The following is an 18061-nucleotide window of genomic DNA, read 5'->3' as shown; positions in this document are numbered from 1 at the left end:
TTGTGTTTATTTTACTTTTGGAATTAGCAAAGCGAAGTTCATTTTACAGTGTTTTTGTGTAAAAGAAGTTACTTTTAAAGACTTAAGTTTTATCAGCTTTTGCTGCATGTTTTCCCTGGGAAAGAGGCACCATTTTCAACATGACCATAAAGCTATTGGGCCCACAGTCAGTAATTCTTAGAGCCACAAAAAGAAAAGTTAAGGGAACAGCCTTTGACACCACCGCAAACTAGTAATTTGCCTCAGCTGCATGAGGGTGACTCTGCTATGGCTATTAGTTGCATCTCAGACCACTCATTTTTTACCCCAGATCCCAGTGGTGCAGCACCTACAGCCACTGTTAACTAGTGGTTAGTCACATACTATGCAGCTGTTGTGCTCCCATCAGGGGACAAGGGAGATCCACTCTTATCGACAGTGGGAGAGAGAACACTATTGTCTCCATTTTTCTTGTCAAAAAGAATGGAAAACTATACATCTCTTACTCCTCCTCAGATTTCCTTAGATGAAGTAGTTTACTGGGTCTGGCTCAGGGTTTAATTCAGGCTATTAATCCTTATTATAAAGTAGTTTCTGGTTCATAGGTTGGTACTAGGCTATCAAGCCCTACAGCCTACACAAGCCTAGCCAAAACAATTCCCTGGATATTTCTTCCCACAATATTTACTTCCATGGACCCCTGTTTAGCAGGGTGACTGACGTGATCCCTGGGGTGAATTTCCCATCTCCCATCCAATCGTCAAGGTTCCTTTTGAAGAGGGCCAAGAAGGCACTCTGACATGTATGGGCAGTCTATTCCAGAGTCTGGGGAGTCTCTGGGTCAGGAACCTATCCCTCCAGCATGTGTTGTTCATTGTGATGACCAGGTTTACATCCCTGGAGCGTGTGGCTCTGAGGGATTGGGATTTCTTTAAGTGGAGCATGTCCAACAGCTCAGGGTTTGACATGGCCTTGTATGTTAAGCAGAGATCGCCTCTGAGTAGACGATATGCTACAGAGTATAGCTGGAGTTTTTTTTTAGAAGGTCAGCATAGGGCATCTGCTTTAGGTCTGTGATTCTTTTAGTGACGTATTTCTGCGGCCTTTCCAGCTGTTGCAGATGTTTTGCGAGGTACATACCAAATTGGGGCGTTGTACTCTATAATGGTTCTAATGAGGGATGAGTACAGCGGGACAATGACCTCCTTTTTTCTGGATGAAATGCCCTTAGTGATGAGGTATGCCACATAGGATTTCCTGACTGTTGTGGTGATGTGGTTATTGAAGGCGAGACCATTGTCCACCCATGTTCCTAAGTCTCTCATCACACTTTCAGTGTTTAGTGTACTGCCACTTATGTGGTAATTTATGGGTACATTTTTTTTCCCAAAGCGATAACTATACATTTCTTGGCATTGAGCTTGAGCCCATGGCTCTGGCACCAAGCATCTATTTCTGTAAGGCTCTTTTTTAGAATATCCACATCATTTGGGGATTCAATAATGGCTCCCAGTTTGCAGTCATCCGAGAATTTTGTTAGCCAGAGTCCCTTAGTGTTTGCCTGTACTTCAGAGAAGTAGATGTCAAACAAGAGCGGTCCCAGGACTGAACCCAGAGGTACTCCACTTGTCTGGAACTGGATTTGGAGTCGGCTACTTTTACAGTCTGGGTTCTGTCAGTAAGCCAGTTGGCAATCCATCGAGTGACACAGGGATTTATGGTAAAAGGGATATCTCTTTTCCTGAAGAAATTCAAGATTCTACATCAGGACAGTAAGATGAAGGGACAGATATGGGGTTTTCTCCTCAGATTTCTGATAAAGACATGCATGAGAGCTCAGGTTCTGATTCTTCTTGCGAGTATTTGTCATTCTCCGAGAATGCTGCCAGAATGTGCCAGTGCTTTCAGTGGGAAAACACTGAAGTTTCTCACTCCGTCAGAAAATACTACAAGCAGTTACAGAAGGAATATCCAGAACCTTTATCCATTACTCCAGTTCTGTCAGCTTTGTAGTGTGTGTGTGTGTGTGTGTTTGTGCAATTTTTATAATAGCCAGATACCCTTAAAAAGGAAGATAGGATGTGAAGTTTCTCAATCTTTTACATTTTTATACAGTCTTCCCAAACCTGACCCAGGAGCTATGCTTTAGTTAATCCTTCTGCTACTAAATATTTAATTAAATTCCAATCCTATTCTTTCTGAGAAGGATCAGAAAATTACTGATAATTATGGGGAAAATGTATACTTCTGCAACTTTGATTCAGAAGTTTGAATTGTCAAGCTAGTTTAAGGTTTGTTCTAACCAACTGTGAACGTGTGAGGAATGTTTTGATTGCAGTTTCTTCTTGTGAGGAAAAACCTGTTTTAAATAAACTTAGTTTCTTCCATTTTACAAATCACTACTCATTGTTTACAGTGTCTGTATGATTCAGACGATGCTTTTTCCAGGGCTAAAGGCTGTACATGAGCGTGCACTGAAGAAAAAAAATACATACCGTTTTGGTGATATCGTTTTCAGGGGGGTTTGCTGGCTACATTCTCAGAATCTCTCAGATGATGCTAAAATGATATTTTAAATCCTCCTTTAGCTAGAGATATAGCTTTTGGCCCCTCTTTTGCAGAGACGATCAAAATGTGTGATGAAAGGGGTAAGTTGATTCAGGGAATCTATGATTTTTCAGCTTTCCTTTTCCAAATTTTCTAAGGGATTCTCTAACCTCTCAACCAGTTTTGTGTGTGTGTGTGTGTGTGTGTGTGTGTGTGGGGGGGGGGGCTCTCAACAAAATGCAGACAAAGAAATGTTTAAGAAAAAAATGGCAAAGGGTATCCAAAATGAATCCTAGAACATTCCAAAACCAAATAACAGTCCAAGTCAGAATAACTATTTAAGGGAGCTTAAATACCCCCACCCCCGTTCTGAGCGCCCCAATTTCCTTCCAGAAAGTCTGAATATCCACTTTTCACTTTGGCAATGGGTTCTGAAGGTTATTCACCAAGGCAACAGATTGCAGTGGGAGGAAATTCCTCCTGTCCAGGGAATAATTATGTATCCACAACACCAGACTCTTATTTCCAACTGTCCATCATGTGCTGTTCCAGGGAATGACACAACCAGTTCCATCTTCCCAGATGAGGAAAGGCTTTTATTCAAGGAATATTTTAGCTCCAAAGAAAGAAAATGTTTGGAGACTAATTCTGGATTTTTCTTTCCTAAACCTATTTGTGACAGCGCTCAGATTCAAAATGATGTGACTTCACAACCTGTTACCTCTTTCTCCTTATTCCAGTTTCCTTGTAACTCTATTTAAGAGATGCTCATAATCACTACCTTACTCATCCAGACATCAGGTGGTTCTTAAGGTTGTATGCATCTTGATCTCATTATCAGGTCTCTGCTTTGCCCTTTGGACTATCCACTGCATCAAGTGTGTTCACAAATGGTCTAGTTCCAATTATAGCTCACTGCAGGCTACAGGTTATCTACATTGTTCCATATGCAGTCTTTTTCATAGTGTCAGGAATCTCTCACTTGTGTGATAGATCTTCTACACAAGCTAGGATTCCAAGGGAATATTCAAAACTTTTTTCCCCGACTTCTTCAAACAGGATTGTGTTCTTAAGATATCAGCTAGACATTTCAGTCCAAAGAGCTTTCTTTCACAGGAATAAAATAGATCTAGATCTACTTCTATTTCAATTTTTTTTCACTCGGACGTTGGCCATGGAGATGGAACACATCAGGATTTTGGGTTTCGTGGCAGCTATGATACATCTGGCAAGACTCAACATGACAAAGACACTGACATTTGCAGTTTCTTTGGTCCCAGCACCAGCATCCTTTGTCTTTTCAAATCCCAGCATTGGAGTTTGTCAGAAGAGAAATCATATGGTGGAGGCAGCAAATATCCTTACATCCTGGTCTCCCCTTCTCCCATCTTGTTCCACAGCAGTCTGTCTCCACAGATGCCTTCTCCCTCCCGGTTCCAGCAGTCAATCCCCATAGATGTCTTGGACTTTGCTTACAAAAGCAGTTACAGATGGAATAAAAGTGCAAGGTGTGTGGGACACCAAATACAGATGCAAGCACATAAATATAAGAGAGATGCTTGCCTCAATCAAGGTACAAAACTCTCTGAATAATCTTTGTTCCCTGTGACTTCAAGTTGTTGCAGACAATACCACAGTCAGGTGGTACATCAATAAGCAAGGAGGAACCAAGGTCATAACCCCTTTGTAGAATAGCCATGTTAAACTGGGATAAATCTTCAAGGCACAATCTCACTCTAGAGGCATCCTACATTCAGTCAGAGCAAAACTGTGTGGCAAACAAGCCGAGCAGGACAAGGGCAGATCCTTACAAATGGAAACTAGGTTGAGGGTCTTCAAAGATTTGATCCATCTGTGGGGAGTACCTCAAATAGACCCATTTGCCTCCTCTCTGAACAATCAGCTGGCAAGATTCTGGAGCAGGATTCCATGCAAGAAGGCCTGGAAGACAGATGCTTTTTCATGGACAGGAATGTTCCTGTAGGATTTTCCACCGATACCCAGTGTATTTCTGAAGATTCACAAGAAATCCTCCATGATCACTGTGCTGACTCCTTTCTGTCCAGGCATCCATGGTTCTTCCTTCTTTTGGAAGCAGCCAAGGGCAATTACCATAAGCTTTCTCACAGACTGTATCTACTTACAAAAAAACAAGTGTTTTTTCGTACACTCTGACCCCAATCAACATCAGCTGACAGCCTGGATGTTAACATCTTAACCATTATGCCAACCTTCCGTCAAATATTAAGCTAGCTGCTCTCGTGGATAATTTTAAGCCTAGGCAATGGCTTTTATATAACAGGCCTCCAAGAAAACCAGTGTTCCCTCCTTGGGATCTTAATTTTTTGTTAGAGAAGCTAACACTTGCTCCATTTGAACAAGACACCCTGGTGGACTTGAGGCTCTTAACATAGAAGACAGTTTTACTGACTGCTCTGACTTCAGTAAAAAGAGTATCTGAGTTGCAATCATATATGAGGAGTCAAGCCTACCTAATTTTTCATAGGAATATGATTTCTTTGAGAACTAATCCTTCCTCTATGACTAAAGTGGTATCAGAGTTTACTTTAAGTCAAACTATCCATCTCCCAGTTTTCTTTCCTTAACATAAAAGTGAGGGGAAAAGGATATCTATACCTTGGATGTCAACTGAGTTACAACCTTGCCAGAACTAAATCTTTCAGAGATTATTCATTTCTTTGAATGTAAGAAGGGACATCCCGTGTCAATACAGACTATTTCCAAACGGTTGTATTTTTTGTTATACTCATCACAACAAAACTATTCCAAGCAGGGTCAAGTCTCATTCTACCAGGGCCTTGGCTTCATCTAGGACTTTTTGGAAAGGGTTAAATTCTAGAAGCTGCAACTTGGTCTTCTGTACATACTTTTACAAAGCACTAGAAGCTCGATTCCTTCTCTAGATCAGGCTTTGCAAGGACTATTTTTCAGTGCCTCCTGGACTCATCTACTTCCACCTCCCAAATGCAGTAAGTTAGGGTAATTAGCCATATAGCTAAGGCTACTGCAGCAGTGATCATTCAAACATCTACAGTTATGGTACGTTTACTTTACGTAACGGTGTTATGTTTTACATCTGCCTGAGCTACCACCAACTCTAGCATGGAACCTCGCTTTAATGTCCCATCAGAAGGACAACACAATTAAGGGTACAGCACCCCCTTATGCTGCACTGCAGTGTCAGCATCCCCTTATGCTGTACTGCAGTGTCATCAATTTATTTACCTGATGTGGGAACAGAACCTGTAACTTTCTCCCCCAAAAGGCAAGTGTGCAACTCGTTGCACCATGGAGACCGACTCTTCAACACTGACACTTAACAGTTTAACATCACATACTATTTTTAGTGGGATAATAGTTTTCAGTTAATTTTTAATGACAAGAAAAAAACAACTCTTATAAATGTACAGCACAAAACTAAACTGTGCTTCATACTTAGCAATCACAAAAGGTGATTATTACAGTCACACAGTTTTATGTTACGACTGATTCGTCTACAACAATTAACATTCTGACACACTTTTTATCAGAAAAATCATTACAGCAACTTATTAGTACTTAGAATAATGAGATACAGAAATGAAGTCATGGACCTGAATCTAAGAACTTTCTAAACACATAGTGTGTTATTCTGAGCAAGATGTGCTTTCAGGTATCCACAGCTAAAGGGACATCACTGGTAACCACAAAATGTAGTGGTTAAACGTATTCTAATTTGATCTTGCTTTGTTTCTCATTACAAAAAAAGAAGTTAACTTGTACATGTCAACACAAAAAAGCAAACATTAGTGAAATACAACAGTATCCAGCATGGGAATCTGAAAACATATAAAAGTAAAATATGTACTGGCACATGATGAATACACAGAGGAGTTATCTACACCGGTCCTCTCAGCCAATACGAATTGTGCATTATAGTTTCCAGCAGAGATACTACTTCCCTAGAAACTCTTGATAGGAGACTGAAAGAAGTAATTGCAATGTGTTCACTGGCAAGGCTTTTTTTTTTTTTTTACTGAAAAATTAATAAACACACCACAATACTCTCCTATTAAGAGACAACACTATGAATAGTGATAAATACAGCAGAAATCAATCTACATTGTGTCTCAGTTTTATTTCACTGTAACCAAAACAGTACACTGTACACATTACAATAAACCTTTTCCTCTTCGCCATGTGGAATTCAACCCAACCTTGAAACTATACTTACAGATAAAGTATTGAGTAAGTGCGAGTAACTAAACTAAACCATGTAAAGAAAATCCCATCTTTCTCACTCTGAATACCACAACTTGATCAGTGAAAACAAATGGATAAAAAAAAAAAAAACAGTGAGTCACTCAACAACCAAAAGATCTAGGAAACAGAAAAATGAAAACACTCTAATTTAAGTATAATGCAAATTAAATAATGGCACAAATACAAAGATTTAAAATCTGATGCAAAGGAAAGAAACAGAAATGTAAAGTACAGCAAGATAACATTTCAGAACAATTCTATGTTACTATCAATACATATACAGCCTGAGAAGATGACTCCAAAAGTACTTAGATCGGACTTTCAAGATGGCTACACATTGATCAACAGGCTGGTTAGAGCGCTCTTAGGGTGAAAATAAACTTGAGTTGAGAAAGGAAGGCCAGCAAAGGCTACCAGACTGGATAAAACTTAGTTACTGAGTAGTAATTAAGCTGTCTGGGTAGCAGCAAAGAAATTTGGAGAAACTGAGAGAAAATGGACCAGCAATGAAAAATCTCTGGCTGTGAAGAAACTTGCAGCTATTCAGCAAAAAGCAGTTCAAGTTTCAACTTTGGTACAAGAGATTGCTTCCAACAATTTAGGGCAAAATTTAAAATTTAAATCAAGTATAGACAGAGGTGAGCTGCTCCAGTGGAGCAGCGGCATGAAGCCTTGACTATGGCTCAACCAACTCAGGTTCGCTTAGCATCTCTGGCAGCTGATGGAGAGACAATGAGGGAAGGGCATTATCACCCTTGACGGAAGGACAGTTCTGTGCGGGTCTCCTGCGACGATCCCTGGTGGAGTTTAAGGGTATCGCTACTGGGAGGTGTGATGCAAAGGGAGATAGGGTGGGGACATGGTTGAGCTGCTGCAGAGGTGGGCCAAAATGCTGCATGACCCCACTGCATGTCCACCCCTTAGATGCAACCACAAGAATTATATATGGGGTGTGGTGTAACAAGAATAAGTAATAAAAGGGAACCCCCCCCGGTGGATGTTGACAGACCCCCAGGATACTCTTAAGATCTGCATTAGTCTCATCCCTATCAGAGCAAGTCCTGAAAATTTGGAGGTAGCTGGCAGACCTACAGATGTACACGGGGCACTAAGGATGATACAGAGGGGAGAAAAAAACTCCCAAAAATATACTTAGAGGTTTTTATATATTATTTCAGTGCTTCCTTATTTTAAAGGGTCAGATTGCATACGAGTTGCTCTCAGTGTAAATGGCGTAAGCTGATGTAAGCCTACCCTGATTATGAAAGACTCTGGTGTAAGCCTACACCGACACTGAAAGACTTGCTCTCGGTTTAAGTGACTTACTTCATTGCAAGGCCTATCTATATATAGGCTTACACTGCTCTCAGTGTAAGCTACTTCATTGTGGTGTAAATCTTTTGGAATCGAGCCCCAAGTCAAACAACAAAAGTCTGGAAGTATACAAAAAGCTTCATCTAGCTATTCTGATGAACTGATAACCCCGCAAAAAAAAATCACAGGATGAAATAACAGGAGGCTTCTTTAAACAAGACAAGACTTAAAACAGAGCACATAGAAAAAACTATGAATTTTTGATGTACTAGAGAAGCTAGAAGGAATAGAGTGCATTCATTTTATGAAAGTGAAAACAAGTATTTAGGATGTCTGCCATTAACCAAAACATTTAACATCTGCCAAGAAGGCAAGTTCATAACAGCAAATGGTGTAAAAGCATCATTTAAAAAAAAAAAATAGACATGGAGCACCACACCCTTTACCTCAACAAGATAGTAACATTCTGTATAGCTTAAACTCAGCCTCAACACTGCAAAATAACTTTCTGAAAACCTGTGTTGATGTTCAGTTACAGTTGGCATGAAAGGGAAGCAAATGAAAATGAACTATGAAATTAAAACACAATCGGGTCTTATATAAAAAAACAACAAAAAAAAAAATACAACAACCCACTAAAACAAATACAAGAGGGCACATTTTCAAAGAACAAGACAAACTTCTATCTCCAGTATAAAAAAAAAAAAAGTCATAGATTCGCCATCACTGGCATAGCAGCATCAAAGAAAAAATGACTGCACTGAAAACCATCAACACAAACTTGCAAGAAAAAGAAACTCCTAACAAAGATAAAACATAAAACCTGGTAGCAAAAGTATGAAAAATAAAACAAAACCCTACCAACAAAACATTATTACTTGCAATACAACGGATTCTAATAGTTTACCATTAAGCTACTCGTTTCACCAATTTTTAGAAACTGGATTTGTTTGTTTGGCATACTTAGAAACAAACGTTTGTCATATCAATTTCAAAGGTAGTCCTGCTGAGATTGTGGATAATTGTAGGCCAGTTAGCCTTACAGATATACTAGCGAAAATGACTGTGTTAATATCCTGTCAACTAAATACAAAGAATACTTATTACAATGATGTATATCAACATGGACTCAAGAGAGATTCTGCATAACCAACCTCATAAGCATTATTCAGGATGGTGAAGGCAGTCACAATGGATATTCCAGCCGATATATATTTAGATCTTACTAACGCATTTATTACAATCCCCATCGTTCCATAATCAAAGCTACACAGTATTGGGGAATTTGACGAATATATCCCGAGATGGAATTCCAACTCCAGAACATCACTGGTTAACATTAAAAAAAAGTGTATGAATCTCTACGGTATGAAGTATCTAGAAGGATCCCTAAAGGACTGGTCCTTGGACTGCTTTTTTTCCCCCTCTCATACCTTTATGTTGACACTACCAGTTAGTGGCAAGTGTTGGTTTAGTGTTTGCATATAATGCAAAGCTTGTGGGCATGATGGGGAATATTAATGACCAAGCAAGATTGGGGAATTATGTTAAGACACTTTTTGTATGTCATTTCATAGTAAGAAATATAGTGTAATTCACCTAGGTAAAGACAATGTTAAACATCCATACGGACAGAAAATTTAAAATTATTCAAAAATGTTCTAGTTATGAAGCTCTTGTAATAGTTGTTTCAGAAAATTTAAAATATCACGGTCACGTTAGTAAATTAGTCAAAAATAGTTTTGGTATTCCAAATACAATCAGGCACAAAATCTGCTCAAAAAGGTTACATTTTTGTTACCTGTTTTTACAATAGTTAGGTCTGCACTGGAATACAGGGTAGGATGCTGATCATATGCTAATAAGAGTTCAAAAAGGCATTTTTAACTAAACAGATACAGTTGGTTAGAAAGTTAAGTTAAGAACAATTGAGAACATTAAAACTTTACTTAATATACATAGGAGTGAATTGATATGGGTATTTAAGATTTCAAAGGATACGTTACTTTAACTGGTTCTTGATATCTCATTTAACAGCAAGCCTTTGAGAACAAGGAGCAATCACTTTTTGGTTAGGACAAATGCTACAGCAAATTCTTGGGAAAATGGTGTCTTACAAGGAAGATTAGGTAGATGATGGAACAGGGTGTCTGTGGCGATTCAAAAAACCTACATATATTCCAAACAGAATCGGAATATCTGGTCTGGAGATATGGAAGTTTGGACTTTACAAAACATGGGGAATACTTATTATGACCTTTGAGGTTCTAAGCCAAACAATTGCAATTAAGCATGAAGAAAGTGAAAATGTAACAAAATACTATGAAGTAAAGCATTCCTCACATCAAACAAAAATACAGATGAAGTGTCATGAATGTCCCTTACTAGGGCACACAAATATTGAACAGAATGATACCACCACTTTGATCAGCTGTACAGGAAACAAGAAATGCGAGACAAAGAGCAAAGATAACAAAAAACTGCAGACAGACAACACAATGACCCCATCACTACAGAACATTAAATTCACATTGCTCCAGCACACACCTGTCTTAAAACACTTATGGCACAATGAACAATGAGCCTATTTCCAGAAGATGTCCAAAAAAAAAAAGAACTCCAACAAAGAACAAGAAAGAGAAACCAAGAGCTTGAGGCAAACAAACACTTCCAGGACACCACAAATTGAAGAACAAATCGAACCACACTGTAAGTGGTAAAGATTTGGTTGGAGATTTTGACTTTCAAAAAACAGTAGTCCCAACAGATAAAAAGTGGAATCCACCAATGTTGTTGTATGCGAAAATCTTCTTTAATACAAAACCAACAGAATGCAAACAAGCACTTTCACCCAGTGATACTGGGCTTTCTCAAGTTAAAACTGTAGTGTGCACATTCAGTTTAAATACCTTGCAACAAGCAATTTGCAACTCATTAAACAATTAAATGCAGTTGTTGACAATGCAAATTCAACCATTTAGTTTTCACAAACCTAATGCATTTTAACATACTGTTTTATAAATGTTATTGAAACCATTACTAGGGTACAACATTATGAAGAATACACCTTAATATGTTCACCTTTGGTTTCCTTAAACAAGAATATTAAGTGCACCTAACTTTAAAATACATTGAGAATAAATTTAAAACAGCAATAAAAAACAGCCAAGAACAATGCTAAGAACATACTTCCATCAAAAAATTAACCTGCTGCACTATGCTGATAACCACTGTGAGCAGTACTCGTCCACCCAGCGTAGTGCATAAGTAATGTGCAGAGACTAAATAGTAAATCTGCTGGCCAATGCATCAAAGCATGTAGGCTACTGCAAAATGTGCTCTGTTGAAAAGATGTACTAATCTGATCAACCTGTGTACTTTGCAGTTTCTGTTTGAAAGTGTATGCAGACCTTTAACTAAAAAATCTATTTATAACAAATGCATGTATAAGAATATAAAAATAAATGAATGAATAAAAACTACACCGCCCTACCTAAATTCTATAAAACAGTGTGCGACTATAACAAATCCAAAAAATGTGTAAACTACCTTCATAGAATGTTACTGTTAATTTTCAAAATCGGCACTAAATTAATACAGTCATTCAAGCCTGGATGTTTAGTAGCATTCAGCTTGAGTTGCCAAATCAGTTCCCTCGTGCTGAGTCTGGTTTCCCAGTCACCTCCCCTCGGATCTGGGTTCACCTTTTCAAGCACGAAGAATTTAAGTGACATCTGTGGGCAAGTCAGAGAGTGTTTGTAGAACGCATTAGTTTCTTTCCTTTTTTTGATCTCATACAAATGTTCATAGATTCTACGCTTAAGAATTCTTTCCGTCTTGCCCACATAGAAACTCTGACAGCCTCCACAAATGCCAAGGTAAACCACCCCTGATGATGAACATGTGTAATGCCCGTGTGTTCTAATAGTAAATCTTCTAGAAGGAATAAAAATATGATCACTTTGCAAAATAAAGGAGCACTGGTTGCATCTACCACAGCTGTAAGTGCCAGCCCTTTTGCACGAAACGCTACTACTAAAAGAATGTGTCCTATTACTATTTTGCTCAAAAATGCCTTTTAAATTAATATTCCTTTTTCTAGTAAAATTAATAGTTATGGGCAAATATAAACCAATGTCCTCATGCATTGAGACTATCGGCCAAAATGCTTGTATTATACTTTCTATCTCTTTTGCATCACTAGTAAAAGTATAAACAAAATTTGTGTGTGCACTAAGCTCCTGTTTATTGGAGGGTGAAGGCAGCGGTAAACCTGCTCCTAATAAAGGAGGATAGAGAGAGTCTCTTTTGTCTAAAATATCTGAAAGTGTGGTTTGAAAAAGCCACAAAGGATAACCCCTTTCCAGAAATAATGTTCTCAGAAAATCAACCTCCATAAAAAATAACTCCAAAGTACATAAGGGGCTTGCCCGCTCAGTTTTAGACCTATTGTTGCAGGAGCAGGGGTAAGCAAATTTGTAGATTTTCATCTTAAGAAGTTTGTCTCCACTTTGGACTCTGTCTGTAAGGACTCTTGGGAATTTTTAGCGAGCATTAGTCCGGCACTGATTTACTTCTGGCTACAATTGATATTAAAGAACTGTTCCCTAGTATCCCTCACGACACAGGAATTGATTGGTTCAGTGAGATTTTGGCCTCAGAGTCAGGTTTGAATAACAACTTAATTTATTAATTGAATTTATGAGCATTATTTTACAGAATAATTTCATCTACTTTAATGGCGAATTTTTTCGCCAAAGAAAAGTTGTAGCTATGGGTGCCCCCTGTGCCACGGCCTACGCTAACATTGTTTTGCACAAATGGGAAAAGCATTTTGTCTACGCGTCCAAGTGGAGTAAAGCCATAGTATTTTATAAAAGATACCTGGATGATATCTGTATTCTATGGCAAGGTTCAAAGGACAGTTTTTTGGAATTCTTTGATTATATTAATAAGACAACACACTTCTTATCTTTTACGTTTGAAATTAGTGACACTACCCTTCATTACTTGGACGTTTTACTCACTAAGGAATTGGAAACTAATAGTTTCCAAACACAAATTTATAGAAAGAGCACATTCTCTAACTCCTTTCTGCATTTTGATAGTGGGCACCCTTTTTACCTCAAAAGGGGCATTATTAAAGGTCAACTTATTAGGGCGTCCAGAATGTGCAGTACTTTGGAGTTATTTTTTATGGAGGTTGATTTTCTGAGAACATTATTTCTGGAAAGGGGTTATCCTTTGTGGCTTTTTCAAACCACACTTTCAGATATTTTAGAGAAAAGAGACTCTCTCTATCCTCCTTTATTAGGAGCAGGTTTACCGCTTCCTTCACCCTCCAATAAACAGGAGCTTAGTGCACACAAAAATTTTGTTTATACTTTTACTAGTGATGCAAAAGAGATAGAAAGTATAATACAAGCATTTTGGCCGATGTCTCAATGCATGAGGACATTAGTTTATATTTGCCCACAACTATTAATTTTACTAGAAAAAGGAATATTAATTTAAAAGGCATTTTTGAGCAAAATAGTAATAGGACACATTCTTTTAGTAGTAGCGTTTCGTGCAAAAGGGCTGGCACTTACAGCTGTGGTAGATGCAACCAGTGCTCCTTTATTTTGCAAAGCATGAGGACATTGGTTTATATTTGCCCACAACTATTAATTTTACTAGAAAAAAGGAATATTAATTTAAAAGGCATTTTTGAGCAAAATAGTAATAGGACACATTCTTTTAGTAGTAGCGTTTCGTGCAAAAGGGCTGGCACTTACAGCTGTGGTAGATGCAACCAGTGCTCCTTTATTTTGCAAAGCATGAGGACATTGGTTTATATTTGCCCACAACTATTAATTTTACTAGAAAAAGGAATATTAATTTAAAAGGCATTTTTGAGCAAAATAGTAATAGGACACATTCTTTTAGTAGTAGCATTTCGTGCAAAAGGGCTGGCACTTACAGCTGTGGTAGATGCAACCAGTGCTCCTTTATTTTGCAAAGTGATCATATTTTTATTCCTTCTAGAAGATTTACTATTAGAACACACGGGCATTACACATGTTCATCATCAGGGGTGGTTTACCTTGGCATTTGTGGAGGCTGTCAGAGTTTCTATGTGGGCAAGATGGAGAGAATTCTTAAGCATATAATCTATGAACATTTGTATGAGATCAAAAAAAAGGAAAGAAACTAATGCGTTCTACAAACACTCTCTGACTTGCCCACAGATGTCACTTAAACTCTTCGTGCTTGAAAAGGTGAACCCAGATCAGAGGGGAGGTGACTGGGAAACCAGACTCAGCACGAGGGAACTGATTTGGCAACTCAAGCTGAATGCTACTAAACATCCAGGCTTGAATGACTGTATTAATTTAGTGCCGATTTTGAAAATCAACAGTAACATTCTATGAAGGTAGTTTACACATTTTTTGGATTTGTTATAGTCGCACACTGTTTTTTAGAACTTAGGTAGGGCGGTGTAGTTTTTATTCATTCATTTATTTTTATATTCTTATACATGCATTTGTTATAAATAGATTTTTTAGTTAAAGGTCTGCATACACTTTCAAACAGAAACTGCAAAGTACACAAGTTGATCAGATTAGTACATCTTTTCAACAGAGCACATTTTGCAGTAGCCTACATGCTTTGATGCATTGGCCAGCAGATTATTTACTATTTATTCTCTGCACATTACTTATGCACTACGGTGGGTGGACGAGTACTGCTCACAGTGGTTATCAGCATAGTGCAGCAGGTTAATTTTTTGATGGAAGTATGTTCTTAGCATTGTTCTTGGCTGTTTTTTATTGCTGTTTTAAATTTATTCTCAATGTATTTTAAAGTTAGGTGCACTTAATATTCTTGTTTAAGGAAACCAAAGTTGAACATATTAAGGTGTATTCTTCATAATGTTGCACCCTAGTAATGGTTTCAATAACATTTATAAAACAGTATATTAAAATGCATTAGGTTTGTGAAAACTCAATGGTTGAATTCGCATTAAGTCAACAACTGCATTTAATTGTTTAATGAGTTGCAAATTGCTTGTTGCAAGGTATTTAAACTGAATGTGCACACTACAGTTTTAACTTGAGAAAGCCCAGTATCACTGGGTGAAAGCGCTTGTTTGCATTCTGTTGGTTTTGTATTAAAGAAGATTTTCGCATACAACGACGTTGGTGGATTCCACTTTTTATCTGTTGGGACTACTGTTTTTTGAAAGTCAAAATCTCTAGCCAAATCTTTACCACTTCAGTGTGGTTCGATTTGTTCTTCAATTTGTGGTGTCCTGGAAGTGTTTGTTTGCCTCAAGCTCTTGGTTTCTCTTTCTATTTCCAGAAGACTTACTCTGGTGCAAGCCTGTCTCGATTTTAAATTCCCAAGAAGTACCCGTTCAAATTAAAAATGTATTTTTTACTTATTCATTCATTGCATTTATGACAAAACTGTGGTGAAAAAATGCATACAATTATGGCTAATGCCACTGCCAGAGTTTTCCTCCCCCCACATAACATGTAGTCATGTAAAGAGTGAGTTTATATTATAATTGTCAGTTTTAGATTCTTGTAACCTTAATTCATAAGAAGATCATGAGCTTTTCTTGACACATACCTTATATGGAGCTTAGAAATACAGAATTGATTGTAAACTACATCTACTCCTTAGCAGGTATAAGTGACATTCTATATACTGGAGTATAAACTACATCTACTCCTTAGCAGGTATACATCTACTCCTTAGCAGGTGTAAGTGACTTATTCTATATACTGGAGTAAGTCACACTAGAAGAATATCTTTTGGAATGGAAGTAGGCTTACACTGGAGTAAGTTACAGTAAGAGCACCTTTTGGAGTCTGGCACATTAACCACTCAATGCTCATCATTTGGAAACACACCATTCTTAAAAAATATTAACGGCTATGAAACAATTAACATAAAATACCAGAAGTACAGAAGTAACACGAAGAATGGAAAAACAAATAATCAACCATTAAAATATTTTTTAAAGCTACTAAACTAAAAAAAAAAAAAAAAAAAACTAATTACAAAGCTACTCCTTGTATGGTTTACCAAAATGACCATGAGTTTTATGTTTATCTATTAAAAATGTACAATAACAATAAGGTATGAATGTTCCACATAAAACAAAATGGGAGAATTCTGTAGCAAATTTACATACAACCGGTTACTTTATTATACAGAATAGTCTTGCTTGGAGGGCTTCATATTAAAAAAAGCTATTCAGAATATTAGAGTAACAAGCACATTATTTTGCTCCTTCTATTTGCTTTCAACATAAAGGTGAGCTTTTTACATCAACAGAGACGATATATATTGCACACAAGTATACGTATATTGCATGCATTATACTTTGATGGACATTTAATCTTTACTACCAATGTATAAACCGAGAAAAGCTGAGATTATTTACTAAGGGAAACAGAAAAACTACAATGCATTGTTTGTCACAACCCTCTTGGATGAACTATAACTTTCTTGCCTTGCAGTCCTTTTCCAAGTACCATCAGATCTCTGAACTCCTGGCCAAATAAACTTATATGTTACTGTCTGTTCAGTATCGTTCCTTCCAAGGGTATCAAGAGAAATGCCAAAGAAGAACTGGGAAAAAAGCCGTATCAGCCATCAGGAGTAAAGATGTCAATTAAATGAATTCTACTTTTTTGATAATTTATTATGATACATAATATATATATTATAATATTTACATACATATAGTGTGCGACACACACTACAAATAAATGTAATTATTCACATCCATTTATAAGAACGCCGGATGCACTAAGCAAACTTTGTCCTCTTGCTGCATCAGATTGTGTTTGCAATACTTCCTTAATGCGGGTCATAAAATGTTTTTGCAACTTGGTCTACAATAGCAGATGCTAATTTCTAGGGGGTTTCTCACAACTTGAAGATACAGAAAAAAATTAAGACAGCAAAAATTGAATGCATACTCGATGGGGTGACATCAGAGACTTCAATACGAACGTTAAAAAATCCTCAAGGATTATTAAGTGAACAGACATGAAAGCACCTGACTGCATCCATAAGCTCCCCTACAAATTGTTTTTAAAACACCAAGAAGCTGTCCTTTTGAAAGGTAATAGCAAAGTACAACGCCACAAAAAACTGATTACTGCAAACGGTATTTATGTGATAACAACTAAACTGTACATTTCATTTCAGACAATCCTGTTTCCTCAACCTCCTTCCCATAAAAAAGTGGCAGCTTCATCAGAGCTGTCCAAACCGACTGGGAAAGTTTGTATCAACAGATACAATACAGCCTCAATCATTCACAAACAAGTACTGCTAAGGCACCAATAGCTGGCAGCATGCCACCGACAGCCCACCGCCCCTTGCTTGTGACATCAGCAGTTGTTCCTTTTATCTTTAAAAAGTCACATGCCACCCCAGTCCCTGCACGCTCCTTCTCCATAACTTCTTTCACTCACGTACCATTGCAGGCTGATTAGAACAGACATTACGGGTTCGTTTAATTTATTATTTTACTACTCCATAACTGCTAATAAACCATTCATTTACCTTTCACTTCCGCCATAATTCAGTCAGCAATGTCGGGTGCCGGTTATACAGACACTGTACGAGAGCGCGCAGACTATAACACACACCCCCTGCCAGCGAGCCATTATCGTCCTAATAATTCCTAGTCCCGCCCTTTGAGGATTTGTGGCGGAAACATGTTCCGGGTTGCTGTTATTTGAAGCGCGTTCCCGATTAGTGACAACTCTCTCAGTTTGTAAACTACGCCTTGTATTTTACTGTACTCTGCAGTCTTTACGGTTTTGACACACCTAGGAGAGTAGTTAGTGCTGCCTCCCCAGGAGAATGTATGCCATTTCGCATACCTCTTAACTGTTACTCATAAAATGTGCGGTTCTCTGGCAAATGAGACTTGAAGTCACTAAATAAT

At 37.8% G+C, this 18061-nt stretch overlaps 1 protein-coding gene across 2 annotated transcripts in view; it reads right to left on the bottom strand.

Moving 5' to 3' along the window:
- MPI (mannose phosphate isomerase) overlaps nucleotides 1–17820 on the bottom strand; it is a 234301-nt gene extending 216481 nt beyond the window's left edge. The window contains exon 1 of one of the 2 annotated variants that reach the window (XM_044070020.1): nucleotides 17674–17820. In XM_044070020.1, coding sequence (XP_043925955.1) covers nucleotides 17674–17689 — 16 coding nt within the window. In that variant the 5' untranslated portion in view covers nucleotides 17690–17820. The remainder of the gene's footprint in view (nucleotides 1–17673) is intronic. The other variant, XM_044070021.1, reaches the window with a different exon arrangement.
- Nucleotides 17821–18061: the final 241 nt, after the last annotated feature.

Source organism: Protopterus annectens, chromosome 4.part1, assembly GCF_019279795.1.
Source record: "Protopterus annectens isolate FY-2018-M chromosome 4.part1, PAN1.0, whole genome shotgun sequence".
NCBI classification, from domain to species: Eukaryota; Metazoa; Chordata; order Ceratodontiformes; family Protopteridae; genus Protopterus; species Protopterus annectens.
The sequence above is the reverse complement of the archived record's forward strand: the minus strand, read 5'-3'. Positions and strand labels throughout refer to the sequence as shown.